The sequence below is a fragment of the Rhopalosiphum maidis genome, chromosome 3, assembly GCF_003676215.2.
Source record: "Rhopalosiphum maidis isolate BTI-1 chromosome 3, ASM367621v3, whole genome shotgun sequence".
Classification (NCBI taxonomy): domain Eukaryota; kingdom Metazoa; phylum Arthropoda; class Insecta; order Hemiptera; family Aphididae; genus Rhopalosiphum; species Rhopalosiphum maidis.
Window position 1 is genome coordinate 16,848,967 of NC_040879.1, and position 27,760 is coordinate 16,876,726.

The 27,760-nt window shown below is 28.9% G+C and overlaps 2 protein-coding genes across 2 annotated transcripts in view; one reads left to right on the top strand and one right to left on the bottom strand.

The window, feature by feature from the left end:
• The window catches only part of LOC113557303 (Krueppel-like factor luna), an 80,998-nt gene extending 74,174 nt beyond the window's left edge, over window positions 1-6,824 (bottom strand). The window contains exon 1 of the mRNA XM_026962755.1: window positions 6,203-6,824. Coding sequence (XP_026818556.1) covers window positions 6,203-6,232 — 30 coding nt within the window. The 5' untranslated portion in view covers window positions 6,233-6,824. The remainder of the gene's footprint in view (window positions 1-6,202) is intronic.
• Window positions 6,825-17,164: 10,340 nt separating this feature from the next.
• On the top strand, window positions 17,165-24,889 carry LOC113557743 (zinc finger MYM-type protein 1-like). Its single transcript, XM_026963299.1, has 7 exons — window positions 17,165-17,275; window positions 17,414-17,517; window positions 18,001-18,169; window positions 22,842-23,140; window positions 23,282-23,916; window positions 24,010-24,570; window positions 24,855-24,889. The coding sequence occupies exons 1-7, from the start codon at window positions 17,165-17,167 to the stop codon at window positions 24,887-24,889; spliced, it is 1,914 nt and encodes a 637-aa protein (XP_026819100.1).
• Window positions 24,890-27,760: the final 2,871 nt, after the last annotated feature.

Sequence of the window (27,760 nt, forward strand, 5' to 3'; positions counted from 1 at the left end):
ATTACCTAATAAGTAATAAGTATGTAATATTAAATTAAACATAAAAAGCCAGATTTCTGATTATTTTAAAATTCGGAAGCTAAATTGTGTTTTTAAGATTATATAATAATTATATATGTAAGGGGCCGTTGTGTACTGAGGGTAGCTAAAATTATGATTTTCCCAGGCTGTTTTTTTCCCCCAGTCGCCACTGCAACTTACCTTAATATTGTTGGATATAACCCGAAATTTGATTTTACCGTAGGTATGAACAAAATAAGACGCACGTTAGTAGTCAGCTAGTACCATATTATAGTGACGATTGAAATTTACCAGACAAGAATTGTTGTAGAAAATAATGTTCTTTATAATATATATTAACTTGTCTCAAATTAAAAATAAACAAAAAAATGTCGTTAATAATGCACTACCTACTATATTAAATACACGATCCTATAATATTATGAATGCAAATAGTAATTAAATAATTAAAATTCTATGCTTTGCAAATTTATTTTATGTCGTTACACAAAACACCTTGGGATCGTATATTATTACCTATATAGTATATATACCTAGGAAATGTTCAGGTAGTCTATATATAGATATAAGTATAACGATTCAAAGTATTCTATAATGAACGACAACATTACACACATTAATGCTAACGTATGGGTACACGCTATAAGTAGATATTATGCATAGATAATGTTTTTAAATACATTTTTATTACTCTTTTACGCTTTTATACTTAGAAAAATTGCGTCTACCTACAAACATATTATATAATATTATGTGGTATAAATATTAGCATAATATTATACAAAAGCGAAAAAAAAAGAATTATTTTAAATAGGTATGTCAGTCACTTATTAGTTACTTGTCCAAAATAATATTAAAAATGTAAGTACAGCCTACAAACATAATATAACATGTAACATAATATTCTGATCAAATTTTATACAAATAGGTTGCATTACATTCAACTTCTGGAACATTGTAACTTGCAAGGTATTCCAAAAAATCGTAGGTACTTTCAAACGCGTATAAAAAATATAATAAAAACGGCATTATAAAACGGACGCAAATTAATGGCCTCCTAGGTCTCATACAATAATAATAATAATAAATGAAACTTGAAAAATGACTTGTTTGGATAGGTACATATATTTTCAAACATAACAAATCGTGTGTATACAGTATATAAATATATACCTAATATCTACTACCTATATGTATATAAACCTAATGCCTATATATATTAGCAGTATATAATGTATATACATACTGCTAATATATACATTATATTGCATAATAAAATATCCGGTTTTGCCTTATTATTGTGTCTACTGTTTACTATCATAATAATAAATTTATACTTTTAAATTGTAACATAATTAGTTTCCATTCACTTTTTTAAATCAGGATATATGGTTACCATACGCGATTATTTAATGTGTCAATTATTATATATTTATAGGTATATGTATATATTATGTATAGAATAGATGCATGTTTAGGCTTTTTAGAGATTTTTTTTGATAAGCTATATAATGATTTTTTGATGAAAAAAAATTTTCATATCAATTTTAATTTCTATAATTCGTTAATTGCTATATCCATCATAATTATAAAATATTTATTTTACTTGCATACTAAATTTATCAAGAATATTTTCTATACTTAAAAATGTCCTACTGTTTAGCATACGAGTAATTTATAAAAATAAAGTTATGATATAATATTACTAAAAAATTTAAATTTGTATATAATATAGCATAACTTACAATACAGTTTAGTCTAATTACCAAATACTCAATTACCTATTTAACGCTTAAGTATATAAAAGTATATGTATTCATATGTTACCATTATAATTATTTACATTTTAAAATCGTAATATTAACACAATACACCTACTTGTCTACCTATTATTATATAGAAGAAATATTAGTATTATTATATTGAATAAGGCTTATCATTAATAATAACAAATTGACAGCTACATTCAATTGTCTACTAGTCATATTAGTAATACCTATACAGCGGATTGACCATTTCACATTTCCTAAAACATTCTTATCACATCACGAGCCATTCTAAAATTGAACTTTCAATAAAACGTTAAATACGATTTAAAATTATAATACAATCTAATGTATCTATTACATAAAAAAGTCATAGTAAATACAATGAAACATTGAAATATTGAAAAATCTGTTTGTTAAAGAGGTTGGATATTTATTATGTTATATTAAAAAAAACCTTTTCCGTACTGTCTTTATTTAATATAAAAAATATAATATTTGAAAAGTTAAATGTGAATACATTATTTGGTTGCCCACACGCAGCATATCGAATTTTCATTCAGAAAAACGTAGAACCAACTTTCTGTGTTTAGCTTTAACATTAGAGTGAGATGACCTAATATTCAACAAAAAGTCAAGTACAATATTGGTGTTAATACGTTCGCATTTTTCACGATATTTTAATTTTAAAGTGTGGCATAATCATTTTTAAATTTTAATATTTTACATACTTATATAATTTGCATAAAAATTGAAATATCGTAAAAAATCTAATGTAAAACCACATAATATAATGTTCTCAGTTCGATAACAAGTCAATTTTCTCTAATACCAAAGCTAATGAAGTAATAAAATAAGGTTGGATGTAAATATGATATTTTTCTAAGCGGGTCAGAGAAAAAACAAATAATGCAAGACATTCTCTAGAAAAAAAAAGATTTATCATAAGACATTTATTAAGTATTAAAATAATCGTTTGGGTAAATTTAAATCAGAAAGATTAATTATATAATTTATGATTTTATATGTAATGTTTAACTACATAAATACATTTTCCTTAAGATGAATTCGTTTGGTTTTTATGCAGTAGCCAGGTTTAGTTTTATAGTTGTGCATATATGTTTAAGCTAAACTTTAATAATATGGTAATCAAAAAATATAAATATTAGGTATATCATTAGTAATGTGGGCGCCGAGTGAACTAATATTCCCGTACTTCACTAATTTTAATAACAATAAAGCGTTTGTCTTAAATAATATTTTTCGTTTATTACCATGGTAAAATGTAATAAAAAGAATGGGTTTTTTTTTCTATTTTATTTACAAATTACAGAAAATAAAGGGCCTTCATCCTCGTCCTTGGTTTTCTAAAATATAAATATCCACTCCCCTTTACATTTTCCCCGATGCACGTCCTTGAATATATAAATAAATAGATCAGAGTAAATTGTAATACAATTAAAGAACAATAATTACAGTTCCGGAAAAATTAAAAAAAAAAATTATTTACAACATAAAATAAGTATGTCAAATATCACTGTTATTACATCACATCGGAAAAACACAATAAGTTCCTACTATACCTACTTACGTACAATTTGTTGACCCTCAACACAAGTATATGCTCGGCGAATATGCGAGCGGATAAAGGATCATGCAAGACTGTACTTAATTTGCCTACACAAACGCCTCATATACATTAAGTAGTTGTGGGTGAACTTCTGTAGGACGCCGTCAAACGAGTAATACCATTGCATTTAAATAGAGCGAATATTAAATCTTAATCGATATGGGAACAGGATACTATTTAAATTTCATACAAATTAATATTCATTTAAAACTGTAATATATGTATATAGGAGCTATAAAATAATAAAAATTTTGATTTATATGTTTTATAGTTTTTTTTTTTTAGTAAAATGACTAATGTATGCTGTTCTTTTCGGTTTTTACTAAACACAGCGTGAAGTATAATATTTAAAGACATTTTAATAAATTGTATTAGTTAATTAAATGTAAGAACTTGTAGTAGAAGGCTATACTTATCTGACGCTTTATAAAGTGATTTCTTTGTCATAAATAGATTTTAAATTCAAATATATATTTTTATATTAGCTATTGTGGACTTTATTTTATCGGCTTATTATCCATCTACGTTTAAATGTCAACGGAAATTAGTTATGAACGGCGATTTAATACAGAATTATTTTTATAATATTTATTATTTATTAATTTAACAATCAACAAAATTATCAGTTTTTGGTCTCGTGGTAAGTATTTTGTGTACTATGAAACGATCACTACTGCCAATCAAAAAATAATGTAGGTAGTATCTACGTCTACATACAATACTAATATTGTCAACAACGGTTTTGTGTCGGAGTGTATACATAATATATTTATACGTGGGAGTGTGTTGTGTGTAAATTCAGTATGATAAACCTCTACATACGTCAGTATGGGTAAGTTATTATCGTTTTAATAGTAACAATCGACGTCGCTTGTCTGCATAATACACTAGTACCTATAGGCGTATATATGTAAGTCACGAAAGAAATTTTGATTTAGATCGAAAACGGGAGTTCGAATTTAAATTTCACAACGCCGTTTTACCGTACACAACGCACAGCAAGACGTTACATATTATTATGTAGGTACTCTATCGCTGTTATAGGCACACCGATATTATGTACGTAGAGTCTGGTCTACAGTCGGTTGGCCTGAAGCGGAATCCGATCATATTCGGCAGTTTTAAATTTTAGAGAAAACGACACACGGCACCTACCTACCTCTAAACATAATGTTATAATAAATGAACCGAATGTGTCGTAACTCATATTAGGATAACGTTGCAGTGCACGCGTTCAACAAACTGGCGTACACGATCGTGTATAAACTTTTGAATAATATATTTTCTTTACTGGTATGTAAAATATTATATATTATGTAGGTGTACAAGAATACGGAGTAGTCTAGTTTATTTGTTTTTAATTTGAAAAATATAGAAATTCAAAAAACATGAAGGTTTACCTATATTTTATCATTATTAAATAAATATATACAGATAATTGTATAGAAATTCGTTTTCTCGTTGTGTTGATAACTTCTTTAGTAGAGATGAAATAACAAGGTGAAGTATTATCTATATTTTACACTGTCATTTTGCTTGTCCCAATAGGAATAATCGAAGAGTCAATAAAAAAACAATAATTTCTATCTTAATAATAGGTAAGACGTTCTATTTACACTGAGTTCGCTGATATTTTTTAAACAAATTATTAAAATGTATATTTTACACACTGCACAGTAATAATCAAATTGATAAGTATGCACGCGATTAATATTAATAATATAGAGAATTATAGAATATATCTACAGTCTACTCATTAAATACTTACGTTTTTATTTAAACAATTGTTACATTAAAAGTAATTTGTCATTTATATTTATTTGTTTAGTTTTAGTAAATTATGGTATTTAATATTAAAATATGTGTTTTAATTTCTTATTATTATATTTTAATACTTTGATTTATTTTTAAAGATTATTTCGTATAAATTATGAATAAAATTATAATCATCATATACAATTAATTGATTAATTTCGGATCTGCAAGAATTTATTTAATACATTTTTCCTAAACACTTGACAGTTCCTAAAATATAATTTGTTTTTACAAATATATTGCAATGTAAATTACCTTAACATATCGATATTGATAACTTTATGAAATTAAGTGTACCTAACATCGATAGTACACAATAATAGCAATATCTCTCGATTTATTTAATTAAAATAACAGTAGACTATATCAAAATCGTATTTAAAAATAATAACAAATTTTTGATGATACTCTGTACAGTCGTATTAGTCGCTAACAGTGAAACGACAAGTGACGAGTAAGAGATTTTAAATCTTCAAATCCAGCAAAAGTATACGCGTTGCAAAGAGACTTTAACGCTGTCCCGTCATCCGCTCTCAAGACAAGATATACACATAAGGCGAACATGCCATAGCGAAGAGTTTGTTGGCGGCGGATCAAAATAAAACCTAATTTGTCTAAGTAGGTACCGATCGGAAAGCACACGACGTGACTCGTTTTGTCCCGACTCAAGGTGTATTCTTACAAAACAATGATACAAGACGTGTGTGCAGCGTGTTCCGGTCGGGCATTTGGGTTAGTGGTTAGATAAAGCCGTTGACAAAAATATATAAAAATAATAATAATAATAATAATGATAATGATAAAAGTCTCGGAACGAGGCACGGCAACGATTACGAGTCGTCCTGCCGATTTCCGCCGCGGACGGTGACTGCCGGTACCCGGGAGTGACACCTCGATATACGTATTTTAAAAAAATATGATGGTTATTGAATAAAAGCTATATATGATGCGTTATGGTTTCGACACTCACTTCTTGTAGAATTTCCAGTGCCCCGGCCATGTGGATACCGTGAACGATTTCTCCTCTCTCGCGGTCGCTAAATGCGCTCTCAAGACATCGTGCGCCGGCACAGGTCTGGGTGCCACACCGATAGGGATCACGCGGCGCGGCGAACGTTCCGAGCACGTTCGCTACGACGGGCACGACAGAATCGTCGCGAACGATGTCGAAACGGTGAAAAAGTTGACGAAAGAACAAATCGGACGACGACGGCTCGCGACGTCTGTGCGAGATATGTTTTCAATAATATAAATCGGCCGAAATCAATCTGCGTTGGAACACAACTGTGTATGCGCGCGCGTCGCACAAACTAAAAAACCGTGTGCGGGTACTTGCGGGACGCGTGGAAAAAACAAAATTAAACGCGCCGCACTGTTGCCGCGAACCGATTAATGGTGACAAATTATATAATGTCGACGACGAAAATGCGTAAAATGTTAAATGGTTTTTATTTTTCTTCCGCTCGTCGTGCCGACGTAGCGAACGGCGACGAGGTAGAATATCGAATAATTGAACAAAATAATAATATCGCGATATTATTGTGTCGTGCGATGTTTTCCGCTGTCCCTCTGCCGCGGCGGTTCTATCCTGTTGGTCGGTGGTCGGCCAATATCGGCTGCAAGCACGCGCGCGGTTGACACGCCGGGCGCGATTTACCTACTAATGCGGCCCGTCACCGCCGCCGCCGCGGCACCTGATCGCGCGCGTGCGTACGCCGCGCGCGTTCGCTCGGCCGCGTCCGCCCACCCCAGTGCTCGCGCGCGCGTGTCGGCGAGACTCGCGCACGCGCTCCGTTTACGCGGCGTTTATGATTATTAATACCGGTCGACGGTTTTCCGCCACCCGACCGCGACGTCGAGCGCGAAGGCCCCGGCCCCTCCCCCCGGCGGTTATCGAAAATAATATTATACTGCCCGATATTTATTAATATTTTATTGGATAGTATTTGCAGTTTACAGTTGGCATATAAAATATAATGTAATAATACACTACCCCATAAGAAGTACCTATGCGACATTTGATGTTTAAACGATTCCTATTTTACAACAATTGTTGCGTTATAAACATATTTTTTGGAAAAAATCTAAGGTGAGGGTGGGCATACGGTTGTAGCGGTGTAAAATTATTTTTAGTTATTGTTGTATATTTACCTATACTGCCTACACGTGATGCATATGTTTATGAAGTAAATTACGGGTTTTTATTAAATTATAATATTTTCTTTAATATTATTATACAAATCTATTGACTCTATCTATATTAATAGATTATTACTAAATTATTAGCTACAGTATTAGCCACAAAAAAAATACTCAAACAATGAGACACAATTCCTCCCCTTAAAGTTCGATTGATCAAATACGAAACAAACATAGACAAATGCAAAATTTTCGACCAGCACTTTGAAAATTGTTTCACGACTGAGGCTACTACCACAAATATAACACAGGAAATTGATCCTATAAATATAAATATAAATCCTACGGAACCAAATAATATTCATCAATGCAGTTCCAAAAAAATCTTGAAAACTCAATAACAGATCTACAAATCTCTTTAGACCAAATTTCAAATTGGTTCACTAAATTGGAACTCACTCTTAACCCAAACAAGAGTGAAGTGAAAATATTTACCCTAAAGAGATATACAAATCCTACTCATTTAAAATTTAAAAAATCAGCCCATAATATGGAATAAATAAAGATAAATAAAGAAAAAAATAAAAAATAAATAAAAATAAGAACTTCTAATAGTAACATAATAACAAATATTATTCAAACACATACCGAAAAAGAAAATGTTATAAACCAAAAAAATTAATCAATACGACTATGTTAAACATTTAAGTTTCAGAAATAAACCTCATAAAATATATTTTTTTTTATCATATTAAATATTTTTTTTTCTATATTATTAATTATTACTATATATAATGGACTATGTAGTATTTTTTTTACAATTATGAATTATTATTATTATTTATATTATTGTTTCGAATTGATGTGGACTGTATCAAACTATTGGTAATTAATCAATGCATACACTTTTATGTAATAAATGTTTTATATAAATAATTATTTTATTAATATTATTATATAATTATACTCACGATTGAGCTAGAAAAATACAAAATGCACTGATAAACTCATCGCTACGCGTACAACAATAATATATAAATAATATAATACAACTGATACGACACAAACAAACGAATCATATTTTACGAATAGAGCCTTAACAATTATATTCAAATGTATGACAATATCATATGATATAACTAGAGTTATAGAGATTTATATTCTGTTAAAACCTTTAAAATGTGATGTTTATATGCAGCTAAAATTGATGAAATATTCTTAATATTCTCAAAATATTCTGAAAAATATTAATTATACTAACTAATAAGTAAAAAAAAAAATGCGATATGATTATTGATTATGATTATGAATTTATAATTTATCATTATTTATATAATTACATCTTATGTTGCATTATGCAATATATTAACATAAAAAATATTATATCATGTTAGGAATGTACAATAATATATTTTTCCAAATTTTTCGGAGTAAAGTTAGTACGGCAGGCCGTGATTAATGTCTTATATATGCTGAATATATTTTAATATGATTCAATATAACGGAAATATGCTAAAATATTCTGAAATAATCTCTAAAGTCAAAATATCCACTAATATGCAAAAAAACTTTTTTTAACAGATTCTATACTTCTACAGGCTATGAAATACAAACATTTCTTACTCCTATCAAACAGCATACGCTTGTTAAAAATATGTTTTTGCATAAAAATCCGGACTCTAGATATAACTGATATTAGATCGATAGCTTATAAATTATGTATTATATATAATAATATACGCAGTGTAAGAACATACAATTTACATACGCATCTTTTTTTACTGTGTAGAAACTTACATAATATGTACCTTATTCTATCGTTTAAGAACTAACATATGTATTTTTTTACCTACTAGGTCTCGTGTAGAATGTGAATAAAATGAAATGGGTCACGGAAAAATTTACCGAAACCAAAGATTATAATGTTCTTCCCATAAACTAGGTTGGTATAAAATAAAACAGAAAATATGACTACTAGCACAATCAAATTTTGTAAATGGCCACCGATTAGATTTGTGACTTGCAATAATCTAAAAAACCTTTCGAACTACAAGATTCATGGACACAGTATCAAATTAAGGTACTTGGAGGTAACAAAACTTATGGTAAGAAAATCCTTTTTTGAAATCTTTAAGCGACTAGGAAAAAAGCATTGTTTTTATTTGTAATAATTTTGATAATAACTTTTCAAAAGATGATCTTTTGAATTATTTGTGTAGGTTTTCGAGATTTTCATAAATTATAATTATTATGTTATACTTAAATTATTTTTTTTATTCGACTATGATATTATTTATTAGTTTATTATTAAATTATTATGTTCATTTTTATTTTTTTTAAAACAATTAACTATTAATATATGCTAAAAGTATTATATTATTGAAAACACATTTTAAGAACGTTTAATGATAAAAATTATTTTATGTTTAACTTTTAAGCCGGGGACCAATTAATGTCCTAACTCCTAGATCCAACACCATAATTATCTACTAGGTACTCCGATATAATATGAGTACACAGATATGTCAGATCAACATTTTACAGAAACATCTAGTAATTAATTCATATTTAAGTTTATTAATAAATTATACCTAATCTACGTGATTAAAGTTGTTATTACTTATGATCGTAAAATGTTATTATTAATATTATTGTAAAGCAGGTACCTAATTTTGAAGGATATCAAAATGATCAAAGCACCTCGCAAATCATACCATCTTCAAATGACAAAAACACAAGTTTAAGAACATATGAAGGTAAAATAATAGTTAATTATAGTTTATAACTATAAAATATTTAATTATTTAAAATTATTAAAAATTAAATTATTGTATTGTATGAAGTATGAATGTAGTTAAAAAATATTCAAAAATTACTTACTATGCATATAATGACTGTTTATAATAATAATAATAAATAAAAAAAAACAAGTCATAAGATTATGTCTCATCGTATTAGTTTCATTTAAAAAAATACATTTTAGCATGATTGTAAATTAATTATGAAGAGCTGGGTTAAACGATATTCAAGTTGTTGTGTAAGTTATTGATAATGTTTTTTTGAGTCGTAATTACATTTTGTTTGAAAATGTTATCATCACCATAGGCTAATAGGAAAATGTTGTGTAGACTCTAATAAAAAATTTCTATCTATTTTCATCATTTTTAACTTATATATTATCTAAATGATAAAAAACAATCATAAATTTAAAATAGAATGCTCAAATAGTAATTGGTATATTAAATATAATATAATATATCTACCATCAATACGTCATAGTATAAAATAAAATCATGTATTTTTGGGAGCGATAAACTCTGAAACGGTTGAATGGATTTCGAAGCGGTTTTCCTGTTGGATGGGCAAAATTAACCAAAGAAGGTTTATGTGTATAATTTATTCGAATAACTTAATTAATAAAATTTCTATGATACAATCAAATTAGTGCCTCAGATGTATTTTTATCATTATTTAAAATTACCGCCAAGCGTTAAAATACTTATGCGTAGTGGCACTAAAATATGATTTAATAAAGAGTGTCTCGAATTCGAACTCTGTATCAGTTACCCATTTTTCGCATTGTTTTTACATTTTTTTTCTGACGCACGAAAATTCTCAGAATATGAATATAATATAGCATGGGTCGTTAGATTTTAGAATGTATATTATGTTCGGACCATATTTACACGGACAGTAAGATCTCAGACAGTATATGCCCGGACCGTATTTTTGGGGAAATGATAATTGGCGTTTGGCATATTATCGCAGACCATATAATCTTAGAGTAAAAAAAGCTCTTATTGTATTTAAACGGGCTATTTATTCTCAGACCGTATTCTGTCGGAAAAAATTTTATACAAAGCGTATATTCCACTAGTCCAGTCTTGGACCGTATAATTTTGGAATTAAAAAAAAATCGTATCGTATTCAGATGGACAGTAATACATTCCTGAAATATACTCGTATACTGCCGAACCGGATGTATCGTACAGCGAAACGTATAAACCGAATTCTCCGACAGTAGTGACATTTGGTTAGCAAAGATGGTGTCGTGGTGATACAAACAGTTTTTAAGGAGTTCATTATAGGCAATATATTCTGCATTCATAATTTTATTTATCTACTAGGATTGATTATAAATACTATTATACTAGTATTTATAATTAATGCTACTAGCTTGGCGTACTCACAGGAGGGTAGGAGAGGATTGACCCCCCAATTGGCAGTATTTTTTTAAAACTATTTCATATGCTTATCACAATATAATATTTTTTTACTAACAAAATCACGGTTATTGATTAAGTAATTAAATTAATATAATAAATAAAAATAAACTTAATAATTGATTATTGATTTTACTGATTATAATATAGTGGTTAATACCTCAATAGTTACCAGTATCACGATTGTCAACACACATTTAATTTTAATAATTTGGTGTTATTGTGTACCTATTGTGATAATGTAAATATGTGATGATAACGTTAACGTTCAGGATTAGACTATATACTAAATAAACTAGTATCTATACATGGATAGCTAAGTACTTTTTACATTTAAACTTAGATATTACACTATTACTATTCGCTTTAACCGCATTTACCACAGAATAGGTGAAATAGTGCTTTAATTATATAGATGTTTTTCTTGTTACTTTGCTTTTCTTTATTTCAGTTAAACATGTTAGAATGTAATCTATCGGCTGAAGTTTGACCAACAAATGATATAGGTTTCTTTATAAATCGAAGCTTGTCTGATATTGAAAAAAACATAGTGAGAGCCCCACTTTCGTATTCTAGTAAATTTTCAGAGCCCTCCCCCCATTGAAAATTCCTGAGAACGCCACTGGCTACTAGTTATCTATTACTCTTCTACGACTTTGCTCAGGTGTTACTATGTTAGTGAAACCAAGTATGCCAATAAACCTGCGACGGACAGTAATAAACTAATAAATAATAATACAGTGAGTTCCGTTTAATGTGATCACTGGTTTATAGAATAATTTTTAAGAACATTCTTATCATTTTATTGGTATTTCAAACTTTCACTAAAAAGAAACAAGAATTGTTATGAAAAAGTTAATGGGAGCTATTCAAAAATATGGCGAAAAAGATACTTTTCAGTTTTTCCAAAAGTTATAGGTAGGTACAATGTACATTGTACATACATCATAATTATTTAATTTTGAATAATTAAAATTCATGTATATATTAAATTAATTGAATATAGATTTTAATTGCAGGCTAATATTAAAATGAAATTAGTTGACTCTGAAGTATAATCAAAAATAGATAGTTTCATTACTTTATTTTAATTCAATTTTAAATATACATATAGATATAAACTCATCAATAAAAAAAAATATTATGAAATATTATTTTTACTTTGTAGGTATTATGTTAACGTAGAGCAGTCAATACTATATTTCTGTAAGTTATATTTATAATAATATAATCTATAACTGTGTATGTTTAAGTTTGTTATGTTTGTGATATTGTCATTTAGTTTTGTATTATCATTTTCGTGTGCGTGTAACGGTGCGGTCTGCAGTTGCAGCCTTGATCGGCGAAACGTTATCATGTTTCCGTTTGCGACCGGCCAGCTGCGTGATCATTATCAGTTTGTTTTCTAAGATTCGTTATTGTTTAAAGTTACTTTATGTTAAGTCATGCTTTCAGTGTCACAAAGTTCTTAGCTTTTCCAGTTTTCATTGTTTTAGTGTGGTGACACTGAAAGACCATTCGTATAGTTTTCATCGTATTTTGTTCGTCCGTTAATGACACTTTTCTCTCAGCCGTCAAGACGATCTCTGTTTGTACAAATCATGTGCAAGTTTTTATGTCAATTGCAGTCGTCCCAAACCAAGTTGTTGTGATTTTGTGTTTTTTGTCAAGAAAGTCGTCTGGTAACTATCATTTATTGCAATATCAATTGCTTAAATTCATATCTAATTTTACAGTTTAAGGTGCTCGAAATTTACCAGCGATTTGTCTTTGTGATTCAGCGTGATGTGGTGTACCTATTGGGGATAGTAGTGCCAGCACTTACTTTGTACTCCTGTCCTGGCTGCATTCATTGTTATATTATTGTGAAGTCTTCGTAAACAGTTGTAGGCACACATTCGCACGTACGCAGGGTCAACTTGTTTTATTTGTATTACTGTTGATATACTTACAGGCCCTGGTGCGGTAGCGTGGGTGTAAAACCAGATGTGTGTCCCAACTGTTATGTGAGTATTGGTCGACCAAATATTTGTGTTAACATGGCCGGCCTTAGTTTAGTCATACATATTTATTATAATTGTTAAAAAAAGGGAAAACATTTTTTATATTATATGCCATCAGACAAATTTGTCACGATTATTTGTAATTTGTAAACCTACCTGGCAATTCATTTTCTACCCAAGTGGTTAGGTAAGTTAGGTTAGGTTCGACGACAGACGCGCTGAACACACTGAGGTCAACCATTATATCCACAAACTTAAAAATCGGTATACTGACCATGGACATAAAAAATGCATTCAATTCTGCCCCATGGGCAGCAATCATGAATGCGATATACTACAAAGACGTTCCGGCATACTTCAAACAAATGGTCAGCAGCTATCTAGAAGACCGTAGACTTCTCATCGAAGCGGGCGATAATGGCACTACAGAGATAGACGTAACCTGCGGGGTCCCACAAGGCTCGGTCTTAGGACCAACCTTGTGGAACATACTATACGATGGACTCCTGAAGACGAGACTAAGTAAATACAATAAGCCTTGAGTCTCATCAACATGTAAGTGATAGTCTGAGTTCAACACACTCTTTAGATGATCTTGAAATATATCTTAGAAGTAAAGTTAATGATGAATCTACGTCTTCTGATTTTGGAACTTTATCAAATTTTCAAACTGAAACTATTGGAACAAAAATTGAGACACTTTTAAAATCATTTAGTATTGAAGAAAAAAGATTATTCCATAAAATAAATATTCTTCAATTTTGGAAATCTAAAAATTAATATATCCAGAACTTTTTGAGCTTTCTAATATAGTATTCAGTGTTCCAGCAACCCAAGTTAGCATAGAAAAACTATTTTTCGGCTTAAAATTTGTGTTATCGCCGTATAGGTGTAACATTTCAGCTAAAACTGTAGGAAACCAATTGCTCGTACGTACGAACATGCTATTTGAAAAGAACAACAAAAATAAGCAAGGAGTATGTACTTAAATAAATAATGAATATTATGTTTTACTAAAAGTTGTTGAATTTGTTTTTACATTATTAGAATTCTTAGGTATGTATTTTATATTTTTATTGTTATTTTTTTGTTTATCTTATTCTTTTGAGACTTCTCTTTAACAGTTTTTGTCACCAATACAACATTGCTAACCTTGTATGTTATTGATGTTTAAAAATACATTCAATATCTAGATAAGGTGATAATTTAATTATTTTGTTCAGAGAATATGTGATAGCAATTTTTGTTTTCTCTCTGACCCATGTGCAGCATAATAAATTTTCTGTCAGCAAAACTAACCTTGTGTAATTAGATTTAGTACCTATACCTATTAGAGTAAACTGATCTACTACTGGTAAATTGGCTATTTTATAATATTTAAATTTTAAATTTGTATGCAAGTCATAAGTTAGTTACCGATAATAATTAGGTATCAACCTAAGTTTGTTATTAAAAAAAAATCTTCCTAACCAGTAATAGGTAATGTTTAGAAATATTCATTTTTAAGAACCGGTACTTACCGGTTATGTATAACATAACATATTTTAATTTGTAACAATATTATTAATTTACATAGGCTCTAGATGCTACTGCAGAATCAGAGCAATCTTCTAGTTTCAACAGTTCTATTACCATTAAACAAGTAATTTCAAAAGTATTCTTAATTATTTAATCTTGTTCATGTGTGTTTTATGTTCTATATCAGTGGTTCTCAACCTTTTTATATTCGCAAGCAACCTACACAGTTTGAAAATTTTTACGTACTACCCGACCATTTGTTTTACTTAATAATGTATACGTTTATGTTGCATGTATAGAATTTTATTTTATTAGGAATTACAAAATGATAAGAATTAAGTAATTAATGTACAAAAATAAATTAAATTAAATTAAATATATGTACAATTATTATTATTACGATTAGAAACGATCTCCACACCACTAAATAAACCAAATAATATTTAATGTTAATAATAATTTATTCCAATTTTTTTTATAAAGGAAGAATTTGTTCGCATACCACTAGTGGTACGTGTAACATAGGTTGAGAAGCGCTGTTTTATGTTATATGATGGAGTCAATTGGAGTAATCTTCTGATTTAAACATTTCAATTACTATTAAACAAAGAATTTCAAAATTATTTAAATTTATTTATGTATGTTTTGTGTTGTGTAGATGATGGATTCATTTTTAGCAATCTTCTAGATTCGAATCTGAAAGAGTTAATGCAGGTTATGTTATTTTTTCTATATAGATATTGGAATTAATTATTAAGTATTTTAATAAAAAAGCTATATTTAGTATAAAAAAAATATATTGTGTATTTTATTAAAAAATAATATGTATGGTAATTGGTAACAATTATTTTAACTTTTGAGTATTGATATTATTATTGAATTAGTGAATATATTTTATTGGTTATTACTTATTACTCATATACGGGCCGAGTCATAATATCATTATTATAATATTTTTCTTTTAGAAAAATTCTAAAGCTACATTTTTGGCTGCTTGTACAATAAATACTAATGATATTCTAAGGCGCCTATTTTTAAAACGCGGTATTTGACAATTAAGCGATGAAATACAATTAAAAAATAAGCGTTTGAAACTCATTCAACAAACTATACGTCGAAAAAATTAAAAAATAGCTTTGTTAAATGAAATAGTCATGCAAATAAATAAGGAAAATCTTATAAGTGATGATAGAAATGATATGTTATTGGAATCCTTTGGTAAACATAGAAACTTGATTACTAATTGGTCAAAAACAAACTTGGGGAAGAAGGTTCCAAAGAAGTGATCTTTAGAAGTTCGACAGTTAGCGTTATGCCTCCATTTTTTTTCTACTAAGGCATAAGGTTATGTTCGAAAACAGTTCAACACGATACTTCCACATTCATGTATCCTGGGGAAATGGTATTTCCATGTCAACGCTGAACTTGGTTTTACAGAAGAAGCTCTCAAAATATTAAAAGTAAAAAATAGCAACCAACCTGTATATTGTTCTCTGATGTTTGATGAAATGTCAATCCGTCAGCATTTGAAAAGTGATGGAATTAAATATTATAGCCATGTTGATCTTAGTAATGGTTCAAACACTGATAATTTAGATATTGCAAAAGAATGCTTAGTTTTCATGTTAGTATCAGTAAATGAAAATTGGAAACTCCCAATAGGATTTTTTTAACAGCTAGTTTAAATAGTTCCCAAAAGCGTTAAATATGATTGAAAGTACTGGTGTGATAGTGATAAGTTTAACATTCGATGGATGTGCCACTAATATTACTATGGCATGACACTTGGGATGCAATTTAAATATAAATAATTTTAAAAGCAACTTTTCTAATGACGAGTCTAAGGCTATGTTTCTAGACCCAGTTCATATGATCAAATCAATACGCAAATACACAATACTTTTTCAGAAAAAAAAACAATTACTTGATAGTAATAATAAAATGATTGATTTTGACCATGTGCTTAAGTTATTTTTACTGCAAGAAAAAGAGGGAAGTCACTTGGCTAATAAATTAAAAAAACAGCACATATTCTTTTTTAAACAAAAAATGAAAGTTGAGTTAGCTACACAACTTCTTAGTCAATCGGTGGCAGACGTTTTAAAATTTTGCAAAAACAACTTGCATTTGAAAGAATTTTGTGAAGCTGATCCAACTATTGTTAGTATTATGTTTAATGATGGATTTGATGTCTTAAATTCCGGGTCAATAAATAGTGTGGGATATAAAAAGGCTCTTTGCGCTGATAATATTAAAGATATTTCAGAATTTTCAGAAAAATTTATCACATATTTTCAGAACTTAAAATTAAAAGAAGTTAATAATGAGTTTATTCCGGTCTTAGAATCTTCTAGAAAAACAGGCTTTTTAGGATTTATCATGGGTTTTAAATCTTTGTTACGGTTATATAATAGTTTAATACTAAAAAATAAATTACTACTTAAAATTATATAAAATTAGTCAAGATCACTTAGAGTTGTTTTTCGGTAATATCAGATCATTAGGAGGGCATAACAATAACCCAAAAACACCTCAATTTCAGTCAGCATATAAAAAATTAGTGATTCGAATAAACGATATTAAAAGTTTTAATTATGGTAATTGTATCTCTTTGGAACATATTGATATTTTATACCATTCAATTTCTGATCCTATTAAAACCATTAATAGTTCTTCATCAAATCCTAATTCAGATATAATTATATCTGAGGAGAATATAAATTATGTTAATGATTTATTAAAGATCATGATTATATTATATGTACACAAAATCCATATATCTTTAGTGATTTTTCAAACGAAATAATTATTTATGTTGCTGGCTTTGTTGTTTACAAGTTGACATTAACCCTTCATTATGATATATGTTTGAAATCTTTATATAGTGTTGACAAAGATTCGTTTTTGAATTCTTCAACAACCTTAAAGAATAGAGGTGGTAACAGAGGGGGACTTGCTTATCCAAATGATGATATAATACTTATTTGTTTGGATACTGAAAAAATACTTAGAAGTGAAAACTACCAAAATAAAGCAATGAACACTCTTACTAAAGTACACACCAAAGTTCTTCATAATTTTTTGTTTAAATCAATACAAATCTCATAGTATAGATAAAGTCTTTTATAAGACCATGTTAATACTGATAAAGTCAATTTCTTTCTCTTATATTAAACCTAAAACTAATTATAGTCTTAAAAACAATAAAAACCAAAACGAGAAACCATCTTTGAGAACATGGTACAAAAAACTAACCTTATTGAGAGGTCAATAACAATAACATGAATGTTTAAAATTTAAAAATTTTAAATATTAATACCGTAATATTTGTTTTAGAGTAAATTAAATTAAGTTTTTTGGCAATTATTCTACTATTTTATTTTGTATATTTTTATGATTTAATAAACTATTGTGTACCTACCTATTGTAATATTATTATAATATTATACTTAAATATTAAACAGTCCGATAAAACTATTCATTAAATAAATTTAAAGTTCGGTTTCGTGCAACCATCATTAAGCTATTATGTATTTTGTTTTTTGGTAATGAAAATAAATTTACGGTACCAAACAATATGTACAATATTTTTACCCATTCAAAGTGGTAGCACTGAACCAAGTCGTCGATTCTCGCTTCAACTTCAATCCAGTATCGCTGCATCTATGTTACTTTATGGTCCGGAGCTCCACAAATCATCGGGTCGACCCTGCCTGAACGGCTATACCCTATAATGATTCGGGTACACAAGTTTCGTAGAAAGTATCCATCTTTTATTTTTTATATGTAATCACTAAATTAGGTCAACTAGGCAGCGTTAAACCGTTATAAAGTGTAATGTATCTAGTAATTAATAATATAATTTTATAGCCGAATACGTGGGCGCTAATGGAAAAAACAGTGACATCAGAATATTGGCACACTCTAACTTGAGAAAGTCGTTAGAAAATGGTTCGTTAAATATTCTGGAAAATGAATTTTTACCTGTAACCATTATTCCTGCTCCATACATTATTATTAGGTGACGAAGCGTTTCCTCTGAAAAGGTCAGTGGAAACGTACTTGATACGATCATATCCAGCGAAGCAACTAGATGATTCATTGAAACGAATCTTCAATTAATCCATTATATAAAACACCTTATCGTCATAAAATATCAAAAGTTCAGAAACTTGCGCTGTACCAAAAAAGTGTTAATGAGGTAAGGAACTCATAAGCAATGAATCGTTAAGTAGTTGTTTAATAACAGATGGTTGGACATCACGAAAAAATATAGCATTCATTTCAATAACATTTGATTTTATTGACACACAACTTGATTATAGGTCTATATTATTAGAATGCTATCAGTTTTCCGAAAGCAAATTTAAGTAATACAATTCAAGAAACACTGAATAAAAGTAAAATAATTTTTGCAGTATCAGATAACGCCAATAATATAAAATCTGCATTGTATTTCTTAAAAGTAAAAAGTTTAGAATATTTTTCTCATACACTTAACCTAATCGTTCAAGATGCATTAAAATTACGATTGTGTTTAATTGACAAAATAAAATGTATTGTTAATTACTTCCAAAAAAGCAGTAGAACTAATCACAAACTTAATGTGTATCAAACAACTAACAAGCAATGAATCTAAAGTACCAAAGAAATTGTTGCAAGACTTAAGTCCACGCTGGAATTCAATATATTATACATAAGATCATTTTGTTGAATTGGAGGATTCAATTAGAGATATTCTAGAATTATTAGATAATCCTCCAAATTGACTTAATATAATGAATAAACGATTTTTAAAGAGCTAATTCAAGTGTTACGCCTTAATGAGAAATCTACAAAGGCGGTTAGTGGCAGTAGGTATACGACCACTTCTATAATTAGTGACTGCTCAAGCACTTAAAAATGTTTGTGAGCAGATGAGTAAAAAGTGTTTATTAAAAACATTTTTAAAATACGCAATACACAAAATAAATGTTTTACAAGAGTTACTAAATGGCTTGAACAGATGGGGAACAATATAAAATAGTAAGACGTTAGTTCGGTATTCATTTCTAGATTCTTGATTTAAAGTAATTACACGATCATCTTAAAACGTCAACAATGAGATATAATAATTGTCAATTGATATGAACTAGTCTTTATATTAAGGATTAATCACACCCACCAGAAGGTGATCGGTTATAACTGCATCCATTAGGGCCACCAAAAATCCAAGATTTCTATAATTGTAAAGATATATATACTACATACAGTGGTAACATTGAACCAGATGCGTCGACGGAAAACATAACAGAGACTGACGAGTTTGAAGAACCAACAATTATATCTGCATGTTCCGTTGTTTTCCTGACTAAAACCTTTATTCTAACGTTACAATACCATAATACAATATATGTATTGCCGCCTCTTTCGTTCAAATATTATTCATAATATCACAGCGTTTTATTCATAACTCATTATTTCTTTCTGATCCGTCGGCAATTCGAAATTGTGCCGACTTCGAACCATCGAGCGTCCACTGTACTTACATTTTGAACGCAACGTCTGGCAGCCTACGGGCAAAGCTATTTGTGAGATACCTGTACAATATAGTGTATAGATGATTTGAGATTTAAGCATTACACGACTCCACCATATGTCCGACCGTTCAATCGACACGTACGTGTATTCCGTACGTTCCGTCATAGATTTTCAAACATCTCTATGCAAGTCTGTCGGACCAACAACACTTGCGTGCACACTGTTATATAAATCTGTTCTACCGGTGTATACATGTATTTAAATGTATTTGTGTCACAAATAGTTAGCTACTACAATTAACATTATATCGTGTACCTAGTTAACAATACGATGACTTTTGTCGTATGACACGTCATCCATACGACATGGAGATATGTTTGTGCGTGTAGGGATAAAAGAGATGCTACACACGATTTTCATAGTAAATTTATTTTCGGCAAGACGATGCAATAGTTACAACAAAAATGTACACATTTGGTTGGGTTTTCTCGCATATTAGGTACTATTTACAATTTTGTATACCTAATTTCCATCATCACGGCTTATTTTTAGGGTTTATTTCATTTAATTTCTGTTTTGTTCCAAACTTCTGAGTCGATCTCACTCTCTCCGCCGGCGGCAGACCGTTTCTGAGTATTCGTTTGTTCTCCGCGAACCTCTCATTTCGCATATCCACGTATTGCTTTGGAGGCTGTTCTTTCGGTTTCAGCCCCGACGACGGATTGGGGTTTTTCGAAGATGACGGTGGGATTTGTTTCCAAGATGACATTCTGAACACTGCAATCACGAAAAACAAATTATTATATTTTTACGCGTATGACGTCGGCTTACACGTTTCTAGCTTATAAGACCATTTATCATCGGATTGCGTGCGAGCGCCGAGCACGGATCTCAAATAACGTGAATATCGCATCGTTTGAAAAAAACATCCTGTGAAGCGAAATCGTAAGACGAATGCACCTAACGGATGAATTGTGGTAATGCCGGTTGCATTTTTCGTGACATCCGTGATTGTTCGGGATGGCGTAACATATTCCAGACAACGGCAACGCTGCCGTTCGCGGGACAATAATAATAGATTTCGGAAAAAATCAAATGCATCACACTCTGCCCACTATGCATGGATAACAGAAATAACAATAACTACAGCCCGTCGTGGACGTGTACGCATAGGCGCCGACTCCACGGGGGCAAAGGGGGCGATCGCCCCCGTGCATTGATTTAACGGGGGTAAAAGTATTATTTCGCCCCCGTTGTGTATAATAATAATTATTTGGTTAAAATACCAGATTATGACATGAAAATATTCATTAGAACATGAACATCGACGATTGTATATTTATATAAAACCTAAATATGATCATCGATAATAATTATAAATACTAAAATACTATAGATCGCTCACTACTATTTGGTTTTATGTTTGGTCTAAAAATACATTTGTAATTTCAATTATTCCCGAAATGTAGAGACAGAGCGCTGATTTTATTACTTTTATAGTATACCATTAATACTATATAAAAATAAAAACATGCATGATAATATTGTATAGGCATTTTATAAATTATAAGCAAATATATTTATAGTTTTTAGAATGATATTTTAATATTGTTAGTTATTACTGTTCCTACGAAGTGTACTATTCGAAGATTATAACAATAAGCCATTAAGGTAAGTGTTTATATTATAAATCATATTGGAACAAATGCAATTTAGCGCCTACGCCGTTTTTCCACATTTTTACGTACTCACCTATCTAGTTTTTGTTAAAAATAGTTATGGCAAAATCAGATTTTAAAATAAATTTTAATATTTAATTTTTTAAAACTTTTGTAGGGCATTACAAATAATAATAAAAGTAATTCTTCAACAAATAACAATTATGTCTATGTGGAAATATATACAAAAAAAAAATATCGAACTTGACTCAAACTTAATTAACCACCAAATTAATTCTAATAGTAGTTCAACTTCAAGCGTTAATGAAAATTATGATAATCAAATTAATTCTGAAAATAATTTATCTACATCGACTACATTAGATTTTTCAAAACAAAAAAAAAGAACATTTTTAACATCTTGGTTAAACAAATATGACTGGTTAGAACATGATCAAATTAATGATAAAGCTTTTTGCAAATTATGTAAATCTATGAGTAGACTGAGTAGTAATAGCAATAATAATGTTTCTGTATTTATCTTGGAGGGCTTTAATAATTGGAAAAAAGCGGTGGAAAGGTTTAATATGCATGAACGTTCAGAATTGCACAAAACAAATATTGTTAAAAGTTCTTTTATTAAAACAAATGCTAATGTATATGCTCAAATTTCGGATAGTCATAAAAAATCTATGGAAGAATCAAGATTTGCTTTTGATAAAATATTATCTTCAATAGTGTTTTTGGCAAAACAAGGCGTAGCAATAAGAGGGCATACTGATGAATCTGCAAATTTCAATCAGTTATTAAAACTTCGATCGGAAGATTCGACTGAATTAAAAAACTGGTTAGGTAGAACTACTTATAAATGGATTTCCCACGATATAACAAATGAAATTCTTAGTATACTTTCAAGAGAAGTCATTAGAAAAATTATTAAAAAAATTAAAGAAAATACATTTTATACTATTTTATTCGACGAAACTAGTGATATTACAGTAAAAGAACAAATTTCATTTTGTTTAAGAACAGTGGACAAAGAATCATTTGAAATTGAAGAATATTTTATAGGATTTTATGAAACACCTAAAACTGATTCTAATACTCTTTTCAATATTTTAAAAGATATTCTATGTAGATTAGAGTTGAATATTCATAATGTTAGAGGACAATGTTTTGATGGTGCTAGCAATGTTTCTGGAATTCACAAAGGATTACAAGCTAGAACTAAAGAAATTGAACCTAGAGCATTGTTTGTTCACTGTCAAGCTCATTCTTTAAATCTTGTTACCCAAGATAGTATGCAAAATGTAGAAAAAGCTAGAGATATACTAAATTTTATAAGAGAATTAATTACATTTATCAAACAATCACCCAAGAGGCTATCTTGGTTTAAAATGTTACAAACAGAAGAGAACGTGACTGCTCTAAGACCGTTTTGTCCAACTAGGTGGACGTTACGATATTCTAGTTTATTATCTGTTATGGATAACTATAATGAACTATTGACATTTTTATCGGATTTTTCAAAAACTGAAAAGAACGATGCAGGATGTAAAGCAAAAGGATTTTTAAAACAATTAAAATCTTCAGATACTTACATAATGCTTAAAATAGTAATTAGTATTTTTAAACATATGGAAACAACAAATACAATATTACAAAGTAAATCTTTATACTTTAAACTTTCCGTACAAATTTTGAACACTTTGGAAGATACTATTTCAAGTATGAGAGATACATTCAATATTTTATGGAAATCTACAAAAAACGAATGGTCAGATTTAAAACTAGATCTACCAAAAGAATCTAGAAAACGAAAAATGCCTCTTAAATATGATGACAGTACATCCCAGTCCTTTTTATTTACACCTGAAAGTAAATATAATAAAATATATAAAGAAATTATTGATCATATACTATCTGGTTTACAATTAAGATTTAATTCTGAAGTTCGAATGTTTTTAAGTGATGTTGAAATGTTTTTTATTGATCCAAGTATATCACCACAATTAATTTGCGAATTTTATAAAGATGATTTAAATATTGATAAACTAAAATTGCACAGAGATATGTTTCATGATATAATTAGAAGCCAAGGCTTAAATGTATCATCATTTTCAGATGTTTTAAATATTACTAAAGATAAACCACACTTGGTCATTCATTTAACCGAGCTAAAAAAATGCATACAATTGATATTGACAGTACCAGTCACAACGTGTACTACTGAAAGATCTTTTTCTATGTTAAGAAGATTGAAAAATTATATGAGAAGTACTATGACACAAAAACGTTTGAATGATTTGGCGGTTCTCAATTGCCACAAAACAATTGTAGAATCTTTGGACTATAGCAAAATAGGAAATAATTTTATAAATAAGTGTTCAATAAGAAAAAATACTTTCGCATTAAAATAAATATATGTATTATAATATAACGTATTGTATAATAAAAAATTATATTTTCTATATTTTCATGTAAATAATTTAAAAGAAATAAAACCAATAAAGAAAACTTAAATAATATACATGCATAATATTTTATTTTGTACCCTATAGGAATATTAAAAAAGAATTACGGAACAATCAGATAATTACCCCTCCCGATCAGCAAACTATAGAATTTTTTTTCCAATTAACAGAAGAATTTGCCCCCGCGCTAATATCTAAAAGTCGGCGCCTATGCGTGTACGTACTGACGACCAAATGTGATGGTTAGTGCCATAGGCGTAGCGTGATGATTTTTTTTTGGGGGGGCTATAGCCTTTTTTTTTGTGGTATCAACGACGCTGCCGAAACTGCTTGCGAATCACTTTGTATAAGGGCTATAATGATTCAGGTACAGAACATATTATATTCTACAAATATAACTATAGAAAAATATAAAGGAACAAAATATTAAAAGGACTAAAGAAGCACATTATTAAGTAAAATATAAATAAATAATATACCATACATCATATTATTATCAAATACATATTGTGAAGTATCAAATTAAATATATAAAGATATATTATAAACATAAAATACTTCAACATAAATTCTCAATTAAGGTTAAAAACTATCTTTTCGTTCTAATATAAAATATAATTTATAAATATTTTTAAATAACCTTTAGCTGGAATTTCTAATGAAATGTTGAACTCTTTAGCCAATGCTATAACTTCTGTCCACACAGTTTTAAATTTTTCTGAGCAACGGTCATTTTCAAATGTTTTTATAATACTATTGATTAAATTTACTGATTTTCCCAAAGTTGCTTTTTTCTCTTGCATTAGGTTACTAAGAATATTGATTTTTGTTAAAATATCTTCAAGTATAATTAAAAATAGTATAAAATGTCCTTTTTTTATCATAGCTTAAATTCCTTTTTAATTAAAAATAAAATAAAATGTTAATAACATTTTATAATTAATTCATACAAAATTACAATAAAATATCAAACAGATTATATACCTATTGCTTGTGCTACATCTAGATTACTATTAGCATCAATTTCTTCTCTCAAAACCTCTAGTATCACTTCAAAATTATCTTTAACAGCTTTACAGTTTTTATACCTGCAAACCCAGCGAGTATCAGAAATTCGAGTAATAGAAGATGCTTTAATGTCCATTTTTAATTGCATATCTTTTAGTTTTTTATTTGTAGATGGTCGTGAGAAATATACGTATAATGCTTCCAGACTGTTAAAAAAACTTTTTGCATACTAAAAACAAAACAAAGAATTTTAGAGAAAATAATTAATTAATATTTTATATATTTCAACAAAATTACCTCAACATTCTTGCACATGTCTACTACAACTAAATTTATTCTATGGGCCATGCAATGCGTATAAATAGCGCATGAGTATCGTTCAAGAAGTTTACTCTGGACACCATTTCTTTTACCACTCATAACACTCGCTCCATCGTAGGACTGTGCAAATATTGGTATATTTCCCAAATTTGAATGCTCAAGAAATTGAAAAATAGTATTAACAAGTGTCTGTGCATCTTGTTTTTCAGACACATCCATAAAACCAAGGAACCTTTCATAGACTTCTAAATCTTTTACATAACGTACACATATAGACATATATTCTACTTTATGACACCTGTTAAAATGGTAATAGTATAATACATGATTTAATAATATATGAACAAGTAGTGTCATGTACCTGGCATCGTCAACCATAATAACAAAAAAACCAACTGATTTTATTTGAGAAATAACATTAGTTTTTAAAACATCACTGCAAACATTTATCAACTCATTTTGAATGTCAGGACTTGTAAAATTAAACTTACTCTCTTGTTTTATTTTAAATTGTATATCATGCTTAGCCATTAACTGGCAGGCTTCTTTAAAATTACCTAATATTGAATAAACAAATTATTAAATAAAACTTTTATAATAGTGGTAATAAGCTAATAACAAATTAATAACAAGCAGACGGTCAGACATAAAATACTACATTCCACACTTAGGTTAAGTACCTTATTACCTTGGTTTAAAGAATCTTTTGTTTCATCGTGGCCTCTAAATGAAATCCCTTGACGAGTCAAGTATAAAACAATGTCAATAATTTTTTTAAGATAGTTTCGGTTTTCTATAATTTTTTTTTTATTTTGTGCTGAAACTTGTGTTACTACACTACCAATAGATTTCGCACTTAAATATCCAGACCAACTTGCCATGCATTTTAAATGACATTTTGATTTTTCATGACTCATTAACTTGGAACCATTACCACTTAGCTAAACATGAGAAACAAAAATTAATAGTTAAATACAATATTATGTGCAATAAAAAATTACAATATTACTTTTTTCCAATTTCTGAATCCAGTTTTTGTAAAAGTATTATCAGCTATGTAAATATTATTTGTATTGAAAATTCGGCAACAAAAACAAAACACAGAATCAATTTTAATGCTATACTCTAACCATGAATACTGATTAAAATAGCCATCTGAAAATGATCGATTTTGCTTTCCAAATAGTGTTTTTGGATAGTTCTGAAAAATAGTAATTGTAAAAAAAAAAAAAAAAATGTGGAAACTGAGTAGTTTTATTAGTTAAGTACCTATACCTTATATTTATTAAATTTTAATTTATGTAATTAAATTTAGTATTAATTTACTAATTAATATTTTAAACGTAATACTAAATTATAGATGCTATAATATGTTCTATGAATAATTTTTTTATTTTTCAGACAATTAATTAAAAATTTTAGATAACACAATTAAAAAGTATAATATCATTAATATCTTGTATTATCTATCGTATAATTAATAAAAACTATAATATAATATTAACTTTTAAAATCGGTTGTTTTGGTCCAGAGTCTAAAATTCCAAGATCTAATTTTAAAGTTTTTACATCACTTGAGTCTATACAAGTGGATACAATTAGTTTTTCTCGACTGGATTCTTCCTCTGCACTGTCAACACTATTAAAACTTGGATTGTCTTCTTC

Coding starts and splice junctions, on each gene's coding strand:
- LOC113557743 (XM_026963299.1), top strand. CDS start 17,165: ATGAAAGTTGAGTTAGCTACACAACTTCTTAGTCAATCGGTGGCAGAC. Junction 17,276..17,413: donor GTGAAGCTGATCCAACTATT/GTTAGTATTATG, acceptor ACATATTTTCAG/AACTTAAAATTAAAAGAAGT. Junction 17,518..18,000: donor GGTTTTAAATCTTTGTTACG/GTTATATAATAG, acceptor ATCTTTATATAG/TGTTGACAAAGATTCGTTTT.